The sequence below is a fragment of the Rana temporaria genome, chromosome 11 (genome assembly GCF_905171775.1).
Source record: "Rana temporaria chromosome 11, aRanTem1.1, whole genome shotgun sequence".
Lineage (NCBI taxonomy): Eukaryota > Metazoa > Chordata > Amphibia > Anura > Ranidae > Rana > Rana temporaria.
In genome coordinates, this window is record NC_053499.1 from 34531917 (window position 1) to 34550648 (window position 18732).

At 40.6% G+C, this 18732-nt stretch overlaps 1 protein-coding gene across 1 annotated transcript in view; it reads left to right on the forward strand.

Annotated features, from left to right (window-relative positions):
• Positions 1-18732, forward strand: part of KIF18A (kinesin family member 18A) — a 122205-nt gene that overhangs the window by 12195 nt on the left and 91278 nt on the right. Inside the window, exons 3-5 of the mRNA XM_040328340.1 lie at positions 5554-5711; positions 15455-15559; positions 16805-16915. Coding sequence (XP_040184274.1) covers positions 5554-5711; positions 15455-15559; positions 16805-16915 — 374 coding nt within the window. The remainder of the gene's footprint in view (positions 1-5553; positions 5712-15454; positions 15560-16804; positions 16916-18732) is intronic.

The window sequence follows — 18732 nt, forward strand, 5'->3', positions numbered from 1 at the left end:
TTTCTGCTCTCCAGCTACATTGGTCGGGGCCCGGGGGAGGGGGGCAGGCTCAGAGAGGTCATACTGTTGGGTCCCATGGCTTAATGAGAATTGTAAGGAGAGCACATGTGTACTGCTCTGCCTGTGCGCGGCTCACCAGACTACTTTTCCCGAGCATGCACCTTTCCTCTTCGGCCGCCAATCTCATCGGAACTCTAAGTGTAGGCACAGATTGGAGGAAGATTGGTCATGCATCCCTGTCATCACTCGCCCCCAGCTTAAATCCACTCGCCAAATGCTAGTAGGCGAGTGGAAATTTTGAGGGATATATATATATATATATTTCTCAACCACTTCATTACTGGGCACTTAAACTCCCTTCGTGCCCAGACCAATTTTTAGCTTTCAGCGCTGACTCATTTTGAATGACAATTGCACGGTCATACAACACTGTACCCAAATTATATTTTTATCATTTTTTTCCCCACAAATAGAGCTTTCTTTTGGTGGTATTTGATCATCTCTGCGAGTTCTATAAACAAAAAAAGACCGAAAATTAAAAAAAAAAAAAAAAATGTTTTACTTTTTGTTATAATAACATCCCAATTTTTTTTTTCTTTAAAAAATAAAAATTTCCCTCGGTTTAGGCCGATACATATTTTCGTAAAAAATTGTGCGATATTTTTTTTACCAAAAATAGGTAGAATACATCGGCCTAAACCAGGGGTCGACAATATCTGGGCGCCAGGTCGCAACCGCGACAAGAAATTGTGACCTCGCGCCCGCCGGTAATTGAGGCCGTGGCCGCCGCGGGCCCGCTGCGATTGCGCGGTGGGGGCGCACAGGTCGGCACGGACGGCCGGTAATTGAGGCCGCGGCCTTGTGAAGTCCCAAGCTCTTCCTTCTGTCAGCTGGCGCCATCTGGTGGTGGCCGTTGGCATTACAAGTTAAACAGCAATTCTAATATATAATTTTTCACTGCCATCTCCTTCCCTCTAATTAGAACCCCCAAACATTATATATATTTTTTATTCTAACACCCTAGAGAATAAAATGGCGATGCTATACTTTCTGTCACACCGTATTTGCGCAGCGGTCTTACAAGCGCACTTTTTTCGGAAAAAAATGTACACTTTTTTTTAATTAAACAAGACAACTGTAAAGTTATCCCATTTTTTTTTTTAATATTGTGAAAGATAATGTAACGCCAAGTAAATTGATACCCAACATGTCACGCTTCAAAATTGCATCTGCTCGTGGAATGCCGACAAACTTTTACCCTTTAAAATCTCCATAGGCGAGGTTTAAAAAAACCTACAGGTTGCATGTTTTGAGTTACAGAGGAGGTCTAGGGCTAGAATTATTGCTCTCGCTCGTACGATCGCGGCGATACCTCACATGTTTGGTTTGAATACCGTTTACATATGCGGGCGCTACTCGCGTATATGCGTTGCTTCTGCGCGCAAGCTCGTCGGGACGGGGTGCGTTTTCTGGCTCCTAACTTTTTTAGCTGGCTCCTAGATTCCAAGCAAATTTGTCAAACCCTGGCCTAAACTGAGGAAAACATTTTTTTTTATATCTTTTTTTTGGGGGTATTATAGCAAAAAGTAAAAAATATTGCATTTTTTTTTCAAAATTTTCGCTCTGTTTGTTCATGGCGCAAAAAATAAAAACCGCAGAGGTGATCAAATGCCACCAAAAGAAAGCTCCATTTGTGGGGAAAAAAAGAACGCCAATTTTGTTTGGGAGCCTTGTCGCACGACCGCAATTGTCAGTTAAAGCGACGCAGTGCCGTATCGCAAAAAGGGGCAAGGTCCTTAACCTGCATAATCGTCCGGGTCTTAAGTGGTTAACTGCTGTTTATTTAAATGAAAACTTATACTTGCCTATTCGCTAATGGGTCTGAAGTCCATGAGGAGTCCCTCATCAGCGCCCACTTCTTCTTCTCCCTGGCTCTTTCCAGATTTCCGGCCTTGAACATCTTCATTGGCCAGCTCAGAATGATGTAATTCCTGTGCATGTACCAGTCTCGGTTATCCCTACACACATGGACCATGCCGCTAATGTAAATTCCATGCCACAGAAGATGGCAGGCATTTAGGTGTATTTTATTGCAGAAGAGACGGTGCTTGTCTCTTCTGCAATAAATAGCCTGCCTGCTCTTAGGTTTTTGTATGATGACTTTTAGTTCTGCTTTAAAGAATAAATGGACTCTGGAATTTGTGCAGATAGAGAACAAAGCACTAGGTACCAGTATTGCATGTAATCTTTCTGCAGATTTTCTTTCTCTTTTACCATGTCTTTTTCTGCACCGTCCCTATGTGGAGGTGGCCATCTTGGTAGAGGCAGGGCTTTGCTTCCTCATGTCAGAGCCTCCAGCAAGAACAGTGAGCAGAATGTTGGTGACATCACCAATTCCTACTCCTGAGCCTGGCATTTAGAGACAGCTGTGCCCTGAAAATCACACTGCAGATACACTATATTGTCAAAAGTATTGGGATGCCTGCCTTTACACGCACATCTACTTTAACCACTTCACCCCGGAAGCATTTACCCTTTTAATGACCAGGCCTCTTTTTGCCATACGGCACTGCGTTACTTTAACTGACAATTGTACGGTCGTGAAACGCTGTACCCAAACAAAATCTATTTTTTTTTGCCACAAATGGGGGATAGATTTATAGCATTTTTATTATAATATATATATATATATATATTTTTTTTTTACGTGATTGGTTATGTAGTTTCACGCAATACGGCCACCCTGCCGCAGTATAAATGCAGTGGGTAGTCCTTAAAGCGGGGGTTCACCCCAAAAAATATTTTTTAACATTACATTCAGCCGAGTTGTCCTAATGACAATCGGCTGTTTTTTTTATTTTATTTTTTTATCCCCGTACATATCGTATTTTCACCGCCGCTTCCGGGTATGTGTTCTGCGGGACTGGGCGTTCCTAATTGATTGACAGGCTTCCGACCATCGCATACAGCGCGTCACGAGTTGCCGCTTTAAATGGTTAATGGCATCCACTTTTGGGTGGAGCTCCACTTTAAAGATTAAGAGCCTTTTTCTGTCACTTAGTGCTTGCAAGTAAAAAAATATATTTTTTGCTAGAAAATTACTTAGAACCCCCAAACACTGTGTGTGTGTGTGTGTGTGTGTGTGTGTGTGTGTGTGTGTGTGTGTGTGTGTGTGTGTGTGTGTCTATATCTATATAGAGATGGAGAATTTACATTTTTAGCAGCGACCCTAGTGAATGTAATGGTGGTTCTTTCAATATTTGTATTCCTGCATCGGTCTTTCAAACGCAATTTTTTTGGTAAAAAATACACTAAACAGTACAGTTGGCCCAATTGTTTGTATAATGTGAAAGATGTTACGCTGCGAGAATCGTAATTCTAAGCGCAAACATGGTAGCGCTTTAATTATTGACCGTTGAGCACAAAGGATGGTGCAACCAGCAAAACAAACCACTCCGGGGAGCCGATCGGAAACCTTGGTGAGACCTCTGTGTGCAAGCTGTCGGCACAAAACCTCAGGCATATGGGTGGGTTGGTCTTGCCACCACATAAATGCGTTATGTGGTTGGCAAAAGGTTAAAGGAATAGTTTCCTGAGAGAAACATTGAGGCTGCCACGGCCAAGTTCTCATTCTGCATATTAGAACACTGCAAGTGCATCAGCTGATCAGGTTGAATACAGACACTCCCATTTAGGAATGAATATTCCAAGAACATGGCTGAACGTAGAGCTTTCTCTTCAGAACAGAACCAGGTAGAATTCTGATGCAAAACATGTTAAATCAATGCACATATATCACCCAGCGGGAGTTCATTATCATACTAAGACCCCTTTCACACTGAGGAGTTTTTCAGGCGGTACAGTGCTAAAAATAGCGCTGCTATACCGACTGAAAAACCTCTGCACAGCATTCTCAGTGTGAAAGCCCAATGGCTTTCACACTGAGGCAGTGCGCTGGCAGCATCTTTGGAGCGGTATGTGTACCGCTCCTTCCCATTTAAAACAATGGGAAACCGCGGTGCAGAGGCGCATTGCGGGCAGTATTAACCCTTTATCCGCCGCTAGCGGGGGTTAATACCGCACCGCTATTGGCCGAATCTCGCCGTAATTACAACGGTATATCGCCGCTATACTGCCACTGCGGCACCCGCCCCAGTGTGAAAGGGGCCTTAGGATAACACAAGGTGAAAATTAAAGCTGAACTCTAGGTATGATTTTTATTGCAAACTTAAGTATGCATAGCCCTGACTACTACAGCGATTGCCAGCTTCCCCAGCGCCTCCTCAGGTATGAGATATTCATATCTGGAGTTCAGTTTTAAAAGGTAATAATTTCCAGCAGGGAGGAGGAAGGGGGGGGGGGGGGTTATGGCATGAATACAATTTTTTTACTGCTGACTTAAAGCGGTTGTAAAGGTAAAAAATGCTTCCTTTACCTTAGTGCAGTCCTCCTTCACTTACCTCATCCTTCCATTTTTGCTTTTAAATGTCCTTATTTCTTCTGAGAAATCCTCACTTCCTGTTCTTCTGTCTGTCACTCCACACAGTAATGTGAGTTTTTTTTCCCTGGTGTGGAGAAAGCCTCCTGAGGGGGCGAGCAGGAGTGTCAGGACGCCCACTAACACACAGCTCCTTTCTCTATCTGCAAAGTAGGGAGTGTCCTGACTCTCCTGCTCGCCCCCTTCCCCCTTGAGGCTTTCTCCCCACCAGGGAGAAAACCTTGCATTACTGCGTGTAGTTGCAGACAGAAGAACAGGAAGTGAGGATTTCTCAGAGGAAATAAGGACATTTAAAAGCAAAATGGAAGGATGAGGTAAGTGAAGGAGGACTGCACTAAGGTAAAGGAAGCTATTTAGGTAAACATTTTTTTTACCTTTACAACCCCTTTAAGTTCATCTTTAACAAAACTAATGCTAACCCATCCTCCTTTAGCCCTATTTAACTTATCTGTGCTAAAGCCCCCATCCTCCGCCGCTCACTGTGTCAGGAGTACAGATTTTTATTTTCCAGCCTCCCCGGTAGAAATCCTCTTTAGCGCCAGCCATGCCTGCAGACTTGCATATATTTTATTTTCTGCCACATTTGTGAATCGTGTACCTCTACTATACAGCCACAGGGTGAGACCATGCAGCCTCTTCTGCCTGCACACTGGGGATTATGGTTCTGGGTCTTCCCTCCCTTTCTTAAAGCCCACCCGTCAGCCCTCACCACATATTACATTGACAGCCCTTTTGATTTTAATAGGGCCTGAACAACTGACTCACTCTGGTTAATGGTATGCAGATATTATATATATATATATATATATATATATATATATATATATATATATATATATATATATATATATATATATATATATATATATATATATATATATATATATATATATATATATATATATATATTCTCACTAAATGTATTAAGTTTTTAAAATTTGATAAGTGGACTAAAAGCCCTGATTATTTACCCTCCTTTTCTTTTTTTTTTTTTTTTTTTTTTTTCCTTTTTTTTCTTTTTTTTTTTTTTTCTTTTTTTTTTTTTTTTCACCTAGTTTTGGCTTATGGCGCTACTGGAGCTGGAAAGACCCACACTATGCTGGGTTCCTCCACACAACCTGGAGTCATGTATCTCACAATGATGGACCTTTTCAACCGAATGGAAAGCCTAAAAGATGAGAAAATTTGTAATGTTGCTATCTCTTACCTTGAGGTTTGTACCCATTGTTTCATTTTTATTTTTTTCATAGTTTTTTTTTTTTTTGTAAACTGATTAGGCTTCATTTCCATGGACGTTTTTACAGCCACTTTTCTGAGCGTTTTTTTGCAGCTTAAAAAGAGCTCTCCATGTTGGTCTATGGCCTCATGCCCACCATGACGCGTTTTTGAGCTGTAGATGGCTGAGCCGTTTTTAAGCTGCAAAAAAAAACCCAGGACCAGTGCGTTCTGAAGCTCCAGAGTAGAGCTGTAAAAACGCCAGACGTTAAACGCGCAAAAACGCTACCACAGCGTTTTTGAGCTCCAGCTCAAATAAATAAATAACATGGACAGGTGTTTTTAAGCTGTAAAAAAGGCTAAAGAAAGTGGCTGTAAAAACGTCCATGGAAATGAAGCCTTATAGTTATATCGAATATTTAAAGATGACTGCACACCTTCCAATCTTATTTTACAGTGTAATCCCCTTTTTATTTTCCAACAATTATGTAGTCTAAGAGCCAACCCAAATTTTAAATTTAACATGCAATTGGATTGTAACGTACGTACGTGTGTGTGTGTGTGTGACCATCCTAGATTGTAGTAATGCTTTAATTATAGGCTGAGTCCCTCTTCTAATATGTCTTGGATGCTTCAGCCACATTTCTGCTTTTTTGTTCCTGTCAACCTAACAGTTTTGCTTGATCCAGCATGCCCACTTGTGTCGTCCATAATGTTAATTAAAAAATCCATGGGGAAAATGTGGAAGCCTTCAAGTTGAACACAGCAGATGAGCAGCTATCGCACCAATAGGGCTTTCAATAGATGGGATACTGACAGTCGGTTTAACTCTCCAGTATTAGACTTTCAGGAATATCAGACAGTTGGTTTGACAGCTTAATGACTGGCATGCAACTGTCCTGGGATACTCCTTGTATTAGAGGGACAGGGAAGGTAGAAGGGGGGAGGGTGTGCCTGTATGTCAAGAATGATTTGCTAGTGAATACTAGGGGGGGTGACATTTGATAATGGGGCAAGCAGTGGAATTCCTGTGGCTGGAGCTTCAAAGGCAAGAAACGCATTGGAAACTAATTGGGGGTGTATGTTACAGGCCCCCTAACCTGAAGGATGAGGTCTGATCTCCTTTCAGTTAGTGGCTACAGGGTGTTGTTATAATGGGGGACTTCAATTATCTAGCTATTGGCTGGGCAGACAGAACTGTTCACTCATTTAAGGATTGTCATTACTTAAAATATCTTGCAGGACAGCTGTGGGGAAAATTGGAGCGCTTTAAGAACGCACTGTATACAGGCGGTCCCCGGGTTACAAACAAGTTGGGGACTGTAGGTTTGTTCTTGAGCTGAATCTGTTTGTAAGTTGGAACAGGTAAAAAATATTTTTAAGTGTAGCTCCAGCCGAAAATCTTTCAGCTTTTTGGATAACCTAGTGAAGGGTTATCACCCCTGTAACATTTGTTTTGCTGTCTGTGCCCCTGTTCAGAAGATTTCACCTCACTTTCTGTCCTTTAATGACAATTTAGATTTTGAAAATTTGGGGTTATTAGGGAAACGAGGATTGGTGATAAAGCATCAGTGGGAGGAGACGCCCCCCCCCCCCCCCCCCATAATAACACTTACAGGGGAGAATTTCCCTTCCTAGGGGTAGATTTCCTCTCACTTTCCTGTTGTCTCCCTCCGTTTGTAAATAGGGGACTGCCTGTAATGGCATTAGCCCAGGGGAAGCTTAGGCCTGCAGAAGGCCGCAAAGCCGCGGCCTCAATTACTGGCCGGTGTGGGCGCACGGAGACACTGTATACCCCATGCTGTGTCTCTGCGTCCCAGCCGGCAATTGAGGCTGCGGCTTTGCGGCCTTCTGCAAGCCTAAGCTTCCTTCGGTGATCTGGCACCATCTTGTGGTGGCCGTTGGCATTACAAGTAAAACAGCAATTCTAATGTGTTTTTCACTGCCATCTCTTTCCCTCTAATTAGAGCCCCCAAACATTTTTTTTAATATAAATAAATAAATAAATATAAATAAATATATATTCACCCTAGAGACTAAAATGGCAGTTGTTGCAATACTTTCTGTCACACCGTATTTGCGCAGTGGTCTTACAAGTGCAGTTTTTTGGGGGGGGGGGGGGGGGGAATACACTTGTATTATTTTCTATTAAAAAAAAAAAAACAGTAAAGTTAGCCTTTTTGTTTTTTTATATTGTGAAAGATAATGTTACGCCGAGTAAATTGATACCCAATATGTTACGCTTCAAAATTTTGTCCGCTCGTGGAATTGCGACAAACTTTTAACCTTTTAAAATCTCCATAGACGTTTAACATTTTTTACAACTTTTTTTACAGGTTGCATGTTTTGAGTTGCAGAGGAGGTCTAGAGCTAGAATTATTGCTCTCGCTCTACCAATCGTGGCGATACCACGCATGTGTGGTTTGAATACCGTTTACATATGCGGGCACTACTCGCATATGTGTTCGCTTCTGCGTGCGAGCTTGGCTGGGTGGGGCGAGTATTATGGCTCCTAACTTTTTTAGCTGGCTCCTAGATTCCAAGCAAATTTGTCAAGCCCTGCATTAGCCAATGCATTCCAATGGGCAACAAATATAAAATTGTCTACAGTTAAAGGCAACATGGATCCACAGATCTTTTGGCCCTTCTTCTCCTGTAAGTCACGGGAGTGCACTTCATTCTGCACTCCTGTGACCCTTATTCAGCCGACAGCAAACTAAATTCTGCTGTCAGCTGATGTCACTCAGCCAATCCAAATCTACTGAAGAGATCTCGACTTTAATGTTGTAATCCACTTGAATGCCTTGACCAGCTGCTTGTTCAGCCTTTAGCTGAGAGCTTGAGCCGGACGCTTTCACATCTTGCACAACACTACGCTCCAGTGAGCGATGGACGGACAGACCAGAGAGTGGTGACTGAGGGTTATGAGGAACGACTACAAGCATTAAATGTGTTTTCCCGGGAGAAGAGATGTTTAACAGGAGACATGCTAGTGATCTACAAATCTCTCCGGTTATTCTAACATACAGAGAGAACTTTTCCACCTTGGGTTGCTTAACCACTTCCAGACCTGCGCACGACGATGTACGTCCTCTTTTTAAAGATGGATATCTCGGTAACGGCAGCAGCTGCTGCCACAACCGAGGTATCCATCTTTAGTGTGCGTGGTCCTGTACACGATAACGGCGGTCTTCGCGGCGAATCCCCGTTATCGGTGGAGGGAGAGGGGCCCGCGCCCTCCGCCGCTTACCGGAGCCGTCGGTAGCGGCGGAGGAGATCGGGTGCGTTCGGCTGCTCACTGGGGGTGAGACTGAAGGAAAAATCTCCTTCACCCATCCCCATAGCTCTGCTGGGCGGAAGTGACGTCAAAACGTCAGTCCCGCCCAGCCTCTTAAAGAAACATTTTTTTTTTTTTGTCATTTGAAAAAATTACGGTTTCAATTTTTTTTTTTTTTTTTTTTGCATTTTAGTCTAATTATGAGATCTGAGGTCTTTTTGACCCCAGATCTCATATTTAAGAGGACCTGTCATGCTTTTTTCTATTATAAGGGATGTTTACATTCCTTATAATAGGAATAAAAGTGATCAAATTTTTTTTTTTTTCAGTGTAAAAAGTAATAAAATAAATAAGAAAACAAAAAAAAAAAAGTTTTAAAGCGCCCCGTCGAGCTCGCGCGCAGAAGCGCCCGCATATGAAAACTGTGTTCAAATCACACAAGTGTGGTATCGCCGCGATCGTTAGAGCGAGAGCAATAATTCTAGCCCTAGACCTACTCTGTAGCTCAAAAAATGCAACCTATAGAATTTTTTAAACGTCGCCTATCGAGATTTTTAAGGGTAAAAGTTTGAGCACGAGCGGGCGCAATTTTTAAGCGTGACATGTTGGGTATCATTTTACTCGGCGTAACATTATCTTTCACAATATATAAAAAAAAATTGGGCCAAATTTATTGTTGTCTTATTTTTTAATTAAAAAAAGTGAATTTTTTCCAAAAAAAGTGCGCTTGTAAGACCGCTGCGCAAATACGGTGTGACAAAAAGTATTGCAATGACCACTATTTTATTCTCTAGGGTGTTAGAAAAAATATATATATAATGTTTGGGGGTTTTAAGTAATTTTCTAGCAGAAAAAACAGTTTTAGTCTTGCAAACACCAAATCTGAAAAACACCTAAGGTCTGGAAGTGGTTAAGAGGACACAGGCACTCAATGAAGTTGAACTAGATGTGGTTTATCCTTAAACTGCGTAAGAGATTTACTGCCCGAGCGGTAAGGCTGTACAACTCTTTTCAACAGTTGGTGGTGTCAGCTGGGATTGTCAATAAAAAAACTAAAAAAAAAAAAAAAAAGTGTATAGATGGGCATCTTGGCATATGCAATTTACAGGGATATGGGAAATGATAGCGACATAAACTCACACACACCCTCGCAGGTTGAGCTGGATAGACTTGTCTTTGTTCAATCTTACCATCTGTGTAACTTTTATCTTACAAAAACTGAACTACCAGTTTTGCATGGGCCGGTCCTTTAAGAGCTTTGCTCTATTTCCTCTGTATGTAACCATTTGTAGGGTCTGCTTGGCTGGTAAAGATATCGCTTTGATGTATAAAAATGTCCTTATTACAAATCTTTCTTTTATACTGTGACTTTCTTGAGCTCTTGTAAGAACAGCATGGATTCTCTTTAGCCCTCTTTTTTTCATAGCAGTAATCTATAATAGCGCTTTCATTGGTACTTTACATCAAAACAACATAAATGTATTTCTAGAAGCCACTCTCAGCTGCTCAGCGCGGTCTCATTTTACTGTGTATAGAAGATTTACATCCTTATTAGCACAAACGATGCATTGTTGGTAAGGAATGTAAGTCGGGTGGCTGTTGTAAGCTGACCATATTCTTATGAACTGCAGAATATAGCTTTTAGGAACAGCTATGTGTGTTGCATAGGTTTCCAATTGCTAAAATCATGTCAACAGCCTCCTGTCTCAATGGCGAGAAAGGGCTTGGAAGGATATCTATTCACTTGTGCTATGGGCTATAGGGATTCTAATATGACTGTCCAATTTTTTTTTTTTTGCGACCCTGGCAAAGACCATTAACTCATGCCTGAGTTTTTAAAAACTAAGTTGTTCTACTGAAAAAAAGCCTTTTTTTTTTTTTTTTTTTTTTTTTTTTTTTATTCAGTAAAAATCCTGTCCCTCAGGTTAGACAAGTGACTTGAGTGCTAATGTCATCATTTGGTGAAGAATTGGATATCATTTTTTTTTTTTCACCCTTTGTCCTATTGTGGAGATTTCCCTACTTTCTTTTTTTTTTTTTTTCCATCCCTGTCTTTAGCCGTCTGTCTTGTTCTTTCTCTTATTCTTTCTCTACCTTTTTTACTTTGTTCCTCTCCCTTCCATGTATTCTCTATTTTTTTTTTTTCCTTCTCTTACTCCTTGGGGGGGGGGGTCTCCTCCAGCGCCTCCCACTTCACATTCCTCACCAGTCAGCTGATCTCTAGTCTCTGCCAGAAATGCTGTGTACTAAATGGGTGGCTACGAAGAGGCCAAGTTGGCGGCCGCGGGCTCCATGAACAGCCCAGCTGGGTGGCCACAGGTTGCAGGGACAGCCCAGCTGTGCGGCCGCGAAATGTCTTGGAGAGCGGTGCAGGGTTTGGTGTCCCCTGGCAAATCGTCATTCGTTCCTGACCCCCCCCCCCCCCCCCCCCCCCCCCAGGTTGATAACCACTGCTCTAAGGACTAGAGTTTACCCTGGCAGAATTTATGATTTCTTGGCTATTTTTCAGAGAATATGAATGATGAAACAAACTTTTTCTTTCACTCATTGTTAGTGTTTGGCTGAAGCCATTTATTATCGATCAACTGTGTTTACCCTTTTTAAATTGTAATGACAACAGAAATGACCCTGATCAAACCTTTACATACCCTGGTGATTTCGGCCTAAAAACATGCATACACATTTAGACACAAAGGGGTTTAAATGGCTATTGCAGGTAACCATCCTTACCTGTGATCTGTTTGCTTGGTGTGTGTGTGTGTGTGTGTGTGTGTGTGTGTATATATATATATATATATATATATATATATATATATATATATATATATATATATATATATATATATATATATATATATATATATATATATATATATATATATATATATATATATATATATATATATATATATATATATATATATATATATATATATATTCAATAAGTTTCTGGACTCCTGACAGACCCTTGTATCTTTCATCCAGTGCTGCACTGATATTTCTGGATTCTGAGTCATGGGGAAAGCCAAACAATTGTCAAAACATCTGTGGGAAAAGGTATTTAAACTGTATAAAACAGGAAAGGGATATACAAAGATATCCAAGGAATTGAGAATGCCCATCGGCAGTAACAAGAAGTGGAAAATGAGGAGTTCTGTTGAAACCGAACTAAAATTTAAGCCACAGCTGCCAGGAAAATTGTTCAGGGTGCCAAAAAAAATACAGGACTGCAAATTTCGGGCATTCAGAAAAAAAGCCAATTAACTCCAAAGCTCATTAAACCAAAAAAACACCCAGATGTGCATGGGAACATAGGCTAACATAGAGTTCAGTTTATGGGCTTTAAAAATGAAAAAGCCAAAACGCCAATAAACTACAGTTTACCAGCTTCAGTGTGCATGGAGCCTAACCATGAGTGAAAAAAGTTTGTTTTATCAATCATAGTCTCTGAGAAAAAAATAATCATAAATTCTGCCAGGGTATGTAAACTTATGAGCACAACTGTATATAAATATATACGGTTCATATATCCCAAAGATGTATAAAAGACAGGAAATTAATGCACCACAGTAATCTGGGCGTATCACAGTTCTATATAGTGTACTTGTTTTGTTAAAAAAAAAAATAATAAAACGTTGCTATTAAAGCACCTACATTGATATACCGGTTTACCATATATACTAAGCATTTGAGCTAGTTAAAAGGAACTTCACATGTGGTTGCAAATTGATGTACAACCCCAATTCCCCCAAAAAATTGGGATGCTGTGCAAAATCTACATAATACAATGATTTTCAAGTCTCAAACCCATATTTTATTCACAATAGAAAACGTATAAAATGTTTAAACTGAGAAAAATTTACCATTTTAAGAAAAAAATATATTATTTTTTACATAAACGCGTCTCCAAAAAGCTGGAAATATATAAGTGGTATTAAGGCCTGATTCACACCTATGCAATGTTAGTGCTTTCTGCATTTTGCAGATTTGCACTACAGTCCCATTTAACATAGTTTCCTATGGAACACGTTCTGTAGTGCAAATCTTCAAAATGCAAAAGCACTATAAAATCCATAGGTGTGAATCAGGCCTAACAAAGAGCTGGAAGAACATTTTGCATCAAATTTGGGTAATTGGCAACAGGTCAGTAACATGACTGAGTATAAAAAGAGCACCTTGGAAAGTCAGAGTATCTCGGGAGTAAAGATGGGCAGTGGTTCACCAATCTGAAAAGCTGCATCTAAAATCTTGTGAAAGAATTTCAGAATTATTTTCCTTAACATAAAATTGCAAAGACTTTAAATCATGATCCTGAGAATCTGGAGAAATCTCTCTGCGCAGGGTCCAAGGCTGAAACTCAATATTGGAAGCCTGTGATCTTCGGGCCCTCAGACAGCACTGCATTAAAAACAGGCATGATCCTGTGATGGACATCACTGCATAGACTCGGAGACACTTCCAAAATCACGGTCTGTGAACACGGTGCCATATAAAAAAAATTCAAAGTAGAGCTCTATCATGCAAAGAAGAAACCATATCTGAACATGATCCAGAAACGCCACCGGCCTCTCTTGGCCAAAGCTCATTTAAAATGGTTTGTTACAAAGTGGAAAATTGTTCTGTGGTAAGACAAATTGAAATTGTTCTTTTTGGAAACCATGGGTGCCACCGTCCTCCAGACTAAAGTGAGATTTTCCAGCTGTTTAGCAGCGCTCAGTTTAAAAGGCGGCAACTCTGATTGTATGGGGATGCATTGGAGTGTATTGAATGGGCAGCTTGCACATCAGGAAAGGCAATGCTGAAAGATGTATATCCAGGTTTTAGAGCAGCATATGCTCCCATCCATACAACGCCTTTTACAGGGAGGGACTTGCATATTTCAGCAGGACCGTGCTAAACCGCATTGCTGCATCTATGGCTACAGCATGGCTTTGTAGTAGAAGAACCCAGGTGCTTAACTGGTCTGCCTACAGTCCAGACCTTTTACCAATTGAAAAAACTTTGCATCTTAAATAAAATAAAAAAAAGACCCAGGACTGCCGAGCAGATAACATTCTATATCCGTCGTAGTAAACATGGTCCTGTCTCAACTTTTTTGCTGCTATAAATTTCAAAATTGCCTTTTGATTTTTTTCTTGAAATGGTAAATTTTTCTCAGCTTTTAAACATTTTGATATATTTTCTATTGTGGCTTATGAAATGTGCATATCATTGCATTCTGTTTTTTAGAATTTTTAGTTTAGAGTCCTAACTTTAAAATTGCAATTTGTATATAGAAAAATCTAAAAACTGTTAAATGTTTAACTTGTAGAGCATTTAAGGGAGATTGAGAAAAGCTTTTTCTAATCCAATTGTAAAGCATCTACAGCAGGAGCATGATGGTAAAAAAGATGGCATTTAAAGTAATGGAAGTATATACAGGAGATTAAATATTTCACGACTCTGCATCGGAAGTTTCCAAGAAGCAGAAAGTGGGAACCAGTGACCAAAGATGACATTTGGTGGGAACCCCCCCCCGCAGAAGTGGTATTGGACATCTAATAAATTACTTGCAACTTTCCCTGATCATGACATTTTTACTTTGAAAACAATTTGAAACTACTCATCCTGCACCAAAACTATGCTATGTGCCAGAAAGAGATATCGGCATAGATGAAGGTCTAATGGCCTACAAGGAAAGGCTCAGCTGGGTACAATACATTGCATCAAAGAGCCCAAAATTTGGCATAAAATCCTACAGGCTATGCAAATCATCAACTGGCTACATTTGGATTTCAGTCTTATACACAAAAAAAGGAACACAATTAAATCAACAATACAGCAACTATGGAATGGCAACCTCTTCCATTCTTTCACTTATTGAGCCATTGCTAAATCGGGGCTATGAAGTCACATTGGGGCATCTACTTTTCAAAAAGGGGGTTATTTTGGTGGTGTTTGAACTGTCCTGACATTTTAATTTGACGTGTTTCATAACCAAAAGGGAAAGCTTTTCTCTCCCCCCAATTTGCTGGGTCTTTTTCTATTTAGATTATTAATATAAATAACCTGACACTAGGAAAGACAGTTTACCCTTGAAAGATGCATGCACTATTAAACGGTGTAAAGAGTAGGTCACCCAGTCTGTCATAAGCCTTTCTGGAGGTAAAGGCCATGCAGCACCCAGATAATGTCCAGCAGGACTCGGGTCCGAAGACCAACAGACGATCACAAGCTATACATGGCATTCACTAAAACATTGTAGAGTTGGCCATTAGGATACTGCCTTCAAGTGATAAATATGAAATATTCATATACACAATTGTGTTTATTGGACTAAAGAGAAATTGCAGTTTTTTTTTTTTTTTTTTTTTTTTATGGTTACGTTTTTAAAAATGCTCAAATTCAGTATAATCCCTTTTATACAGCTAGTACTTTGAATTATTATTTTATTTAATCTGAAGCATTTCTCCTGCACTGTGTAGGTATACAATGAGCAAATCCGTGACCTTCTCGCAAATTCTGGTTCGCTTGCTGTGCGAGAAGATGCTCAGAAAGGAGTGGTTGTACAAGGATTAACATTGCATCAGGTATGTCTTCAAATATACAAGATAAAGCCATTCTGATACCTTCCACCCACCTAAATCTTGTCACAATTTTTATATCCAACACTAATGTGTTAAACTGTACTTTAACAACAACTAGTCTACTGGTCACTTAAACTCCCCTTCTGCCCAGACCAATTTTCAGCTTTCGGTGTTCTCACCCTTTGACAATTGGTCATGTAATACTGTACCCAGATGATGTTTTTTTCCATACAAATGGAGCTTTCTATTTGGTGTGTGTGTGTGTGTGTGTGTGGTTTTTTTTTTTTTTTTTTTTTTTTGCGCTATAAATGAAAAAAGACACAAAATTCTGAAAAAAATAATTTTTCTTGGGTTCTGTGATTACAATTTTGAAGATTTATAAATTTTTCTTCATAAATTTTGTCCACAATTTATACTGCTACATATATTTGGTAAAAATAACACATTGGTGGATATTATTTGGTCTGTGTGAAAGTTAGAGAGCCTACAAGCTATGGTGCAAATCGTAAAAAACAATTGATCACATCTGATGTAATGGCGGCCGATCAAAGACAGATGGCACTAATGCGTGGCACTGATGGGTACTGTATGTAGTGTTCACTCACGCTGCAGCACAGGTCGCTCTCCCTCCTCACACGCGGTCTCGGTGTGAGGAGGGAGAGCCGGCAATGAGAGATCTCGTGTTAACATTTGAGATCATCTCTCATTGGACACGCCGATTTGAGTGCTAAATGGCCGTTCTGATTGGCCATTTAGCACGATCTGTGATTGGCTGTGTCCAAGCTACATGGCCAACACAGATTTTCCCTGCTGCGCGCCCACGGTGGCACACATGGAACAAGTAAACAGGCGACAATTGAGCGCCGCACTGTTGACGTCTTAGCGCGGGCTCGAAGTGGTTAATGCTAGTTACTGATCTAAGGAAGAAATGTAGATTGCTACTTGGCAGTCTAGGCTCTTGGCTAAAAAATAAATACAAATAAACCCTACAGACCTTACACTTGGCTGTTTTTTTTACGATTTATGTCAAAGGGCCAACTACCATTATTATTCATTATTATTTATAATATTTTATAATTCTAGTTAACCAGATTATTATTTAGATCCATTCTATATTGTGATGCGAGTAGTCTTGTTGCTGTGAGAAACCAAATCAATGTCAAAGGGGTCTTTCAATGAAAATGGAAGATCTGTTTTATGTGTGTCTATATGTATGTATTTAATTAATTTTTTATTTTTTCCTGGCAGCCAAAATCAGCTGCTGAGATTCTCCAGTTGCTTGACTATGGCAATAAGAATAGAACGCAGCATCCTACTGATGTCAACGCCACCTCTTCTCGATCTCATGCTGTATTCCAGGTAGAATTCAAAAATGCAATGCTTTTTTATTTTACAATAGTATTGTTGGAGTGTGAATACAGAAGATGCAATATTCCCAGCATGTTCTTTATTGCACTATAAACAAAAATACAATTTGGGGGGGGGGGGGGGGGGGGGAACATATTTTTTTACTTTCTGCTAGAAAATCCATTTAATTTTTTTTTTTTTTTATCGGATTTCTTCATAAATTTAGGCCAATATGTATTCTGCTATATATTGATAAGAAAAATACCAATAAGCGTATATTGATTGGTTTGCACAAAAGGTATAGCGTCTACAAACTATGGGATATTTTTATGGAATTTATTTATTTTTTACTGGTAATGGTGGCGATCAGCGACTTATAGTGGGCTTGTGACATTGCAGCGGACAAATTGGAAACAAGTGACTATTTTTGGGGGCCAGTGACACCAATGTGCACTTTCACTGTACAAATGACACTGGCAGGAAAGGGGTTAACATCAGGGGTGATCAAAGGGTTAAATGTGTGCCTAAAATGTGCTTACTGTGGGGGAGGTGCTTGTGCTATGGGAAGACTGCCATTCGGCAGGTCCCGGCGTACATCGGGTCCACTGGACCCGCTGATTGGCTCCCACTGTGTCCAATCACAGCGGGAGAGGGTCACCAGCGGCGCTCCCTGCTGCAGTATATGTGCGTGGGGCGGTTGCTAAGCGGTTTAGTTGTCCCCTTCTTATACCATGTCTCTAGACCAGTGATGGCAAACCTTGGCACCCCAGATGTTTTGGAACTACATTCCCCATGATGCTCAACTACACTGCAGAGAGCGATGAGGATCATGGGAAATGTAGTTCTAAAACATCTGGGGTACCAAGGTTCGCCATCACTGCAGTAGACACTTAAAAGAAATGCATGCATGTTTTGAGTTCACGAGTGGAAAGGGTTACTAGGTCTCTTCATGGAAGGTATGTCCGTCATAGACTTCTGGAGAGCGAAGGTTGGTAGATTTCACCCTAGGTACTAGAAGCCCTACAGTTTTGAACTCTAGATGGGATGTAGACCTTTTCTTGAAATGATGGTTTAGCCTGATTTGTCTACTTACAAAATAGTTTTTCCCCCACTATACATTCTCCAATCCATCCTAAGATTGGATCCAACTTTTGTCTCCTACCTTTTATTCTTCTTGGTTTTTAAAAACGTTTATTTCCATTTTTGCAGGTTAGTTTACATCGATCCTAATGCCATATAATCATTTGTGCTTAAAGCGGGGGTTCACCCATACATAACACTTTTTCCCCTTAGATGGATGCTCGTTTTGTCTAGGGGAATCGGCTAGTTGTTTTAAAATATGAGCTGTACTTACCGTTTACGAGATGCATCTTCTCCGCCGCTTCCGGGTATGGGCTGCGGGACTGGGCGTTCCTATTTTGATTGACAGTCTTCCGAGATGCTTCCGATGGTCGCATCCATCGCGTCACGATTTTCCGAAAGAAGCCGAACGTTGGTGCGCAGTATAGAGCCGCACCGACGTTCGGCTTCTTTCGGCTACTAGTGACGCGATGGATGCGACCGTCGGAAGCCTCTCGGAAGACTGTCAATCAAGAAGGAACGCCCGCTCCCGAAGACCCATACCTGGAAGCGACGGAGAAGATGCATCTCGAAAACGGTAAGTACAGCTCATATTTATGGGTTTATTTATGGGTTTATGGGTGAACTCCCGCTTTAATGGTTGAATGTCTATCGACTTGCTCTAGATATAAGTGTATTAGTGCTCATCTCCTTGTCACATGTTATGTTATTTTAATTGTGCAATTGGGTTTTGCATTAACACTATATGC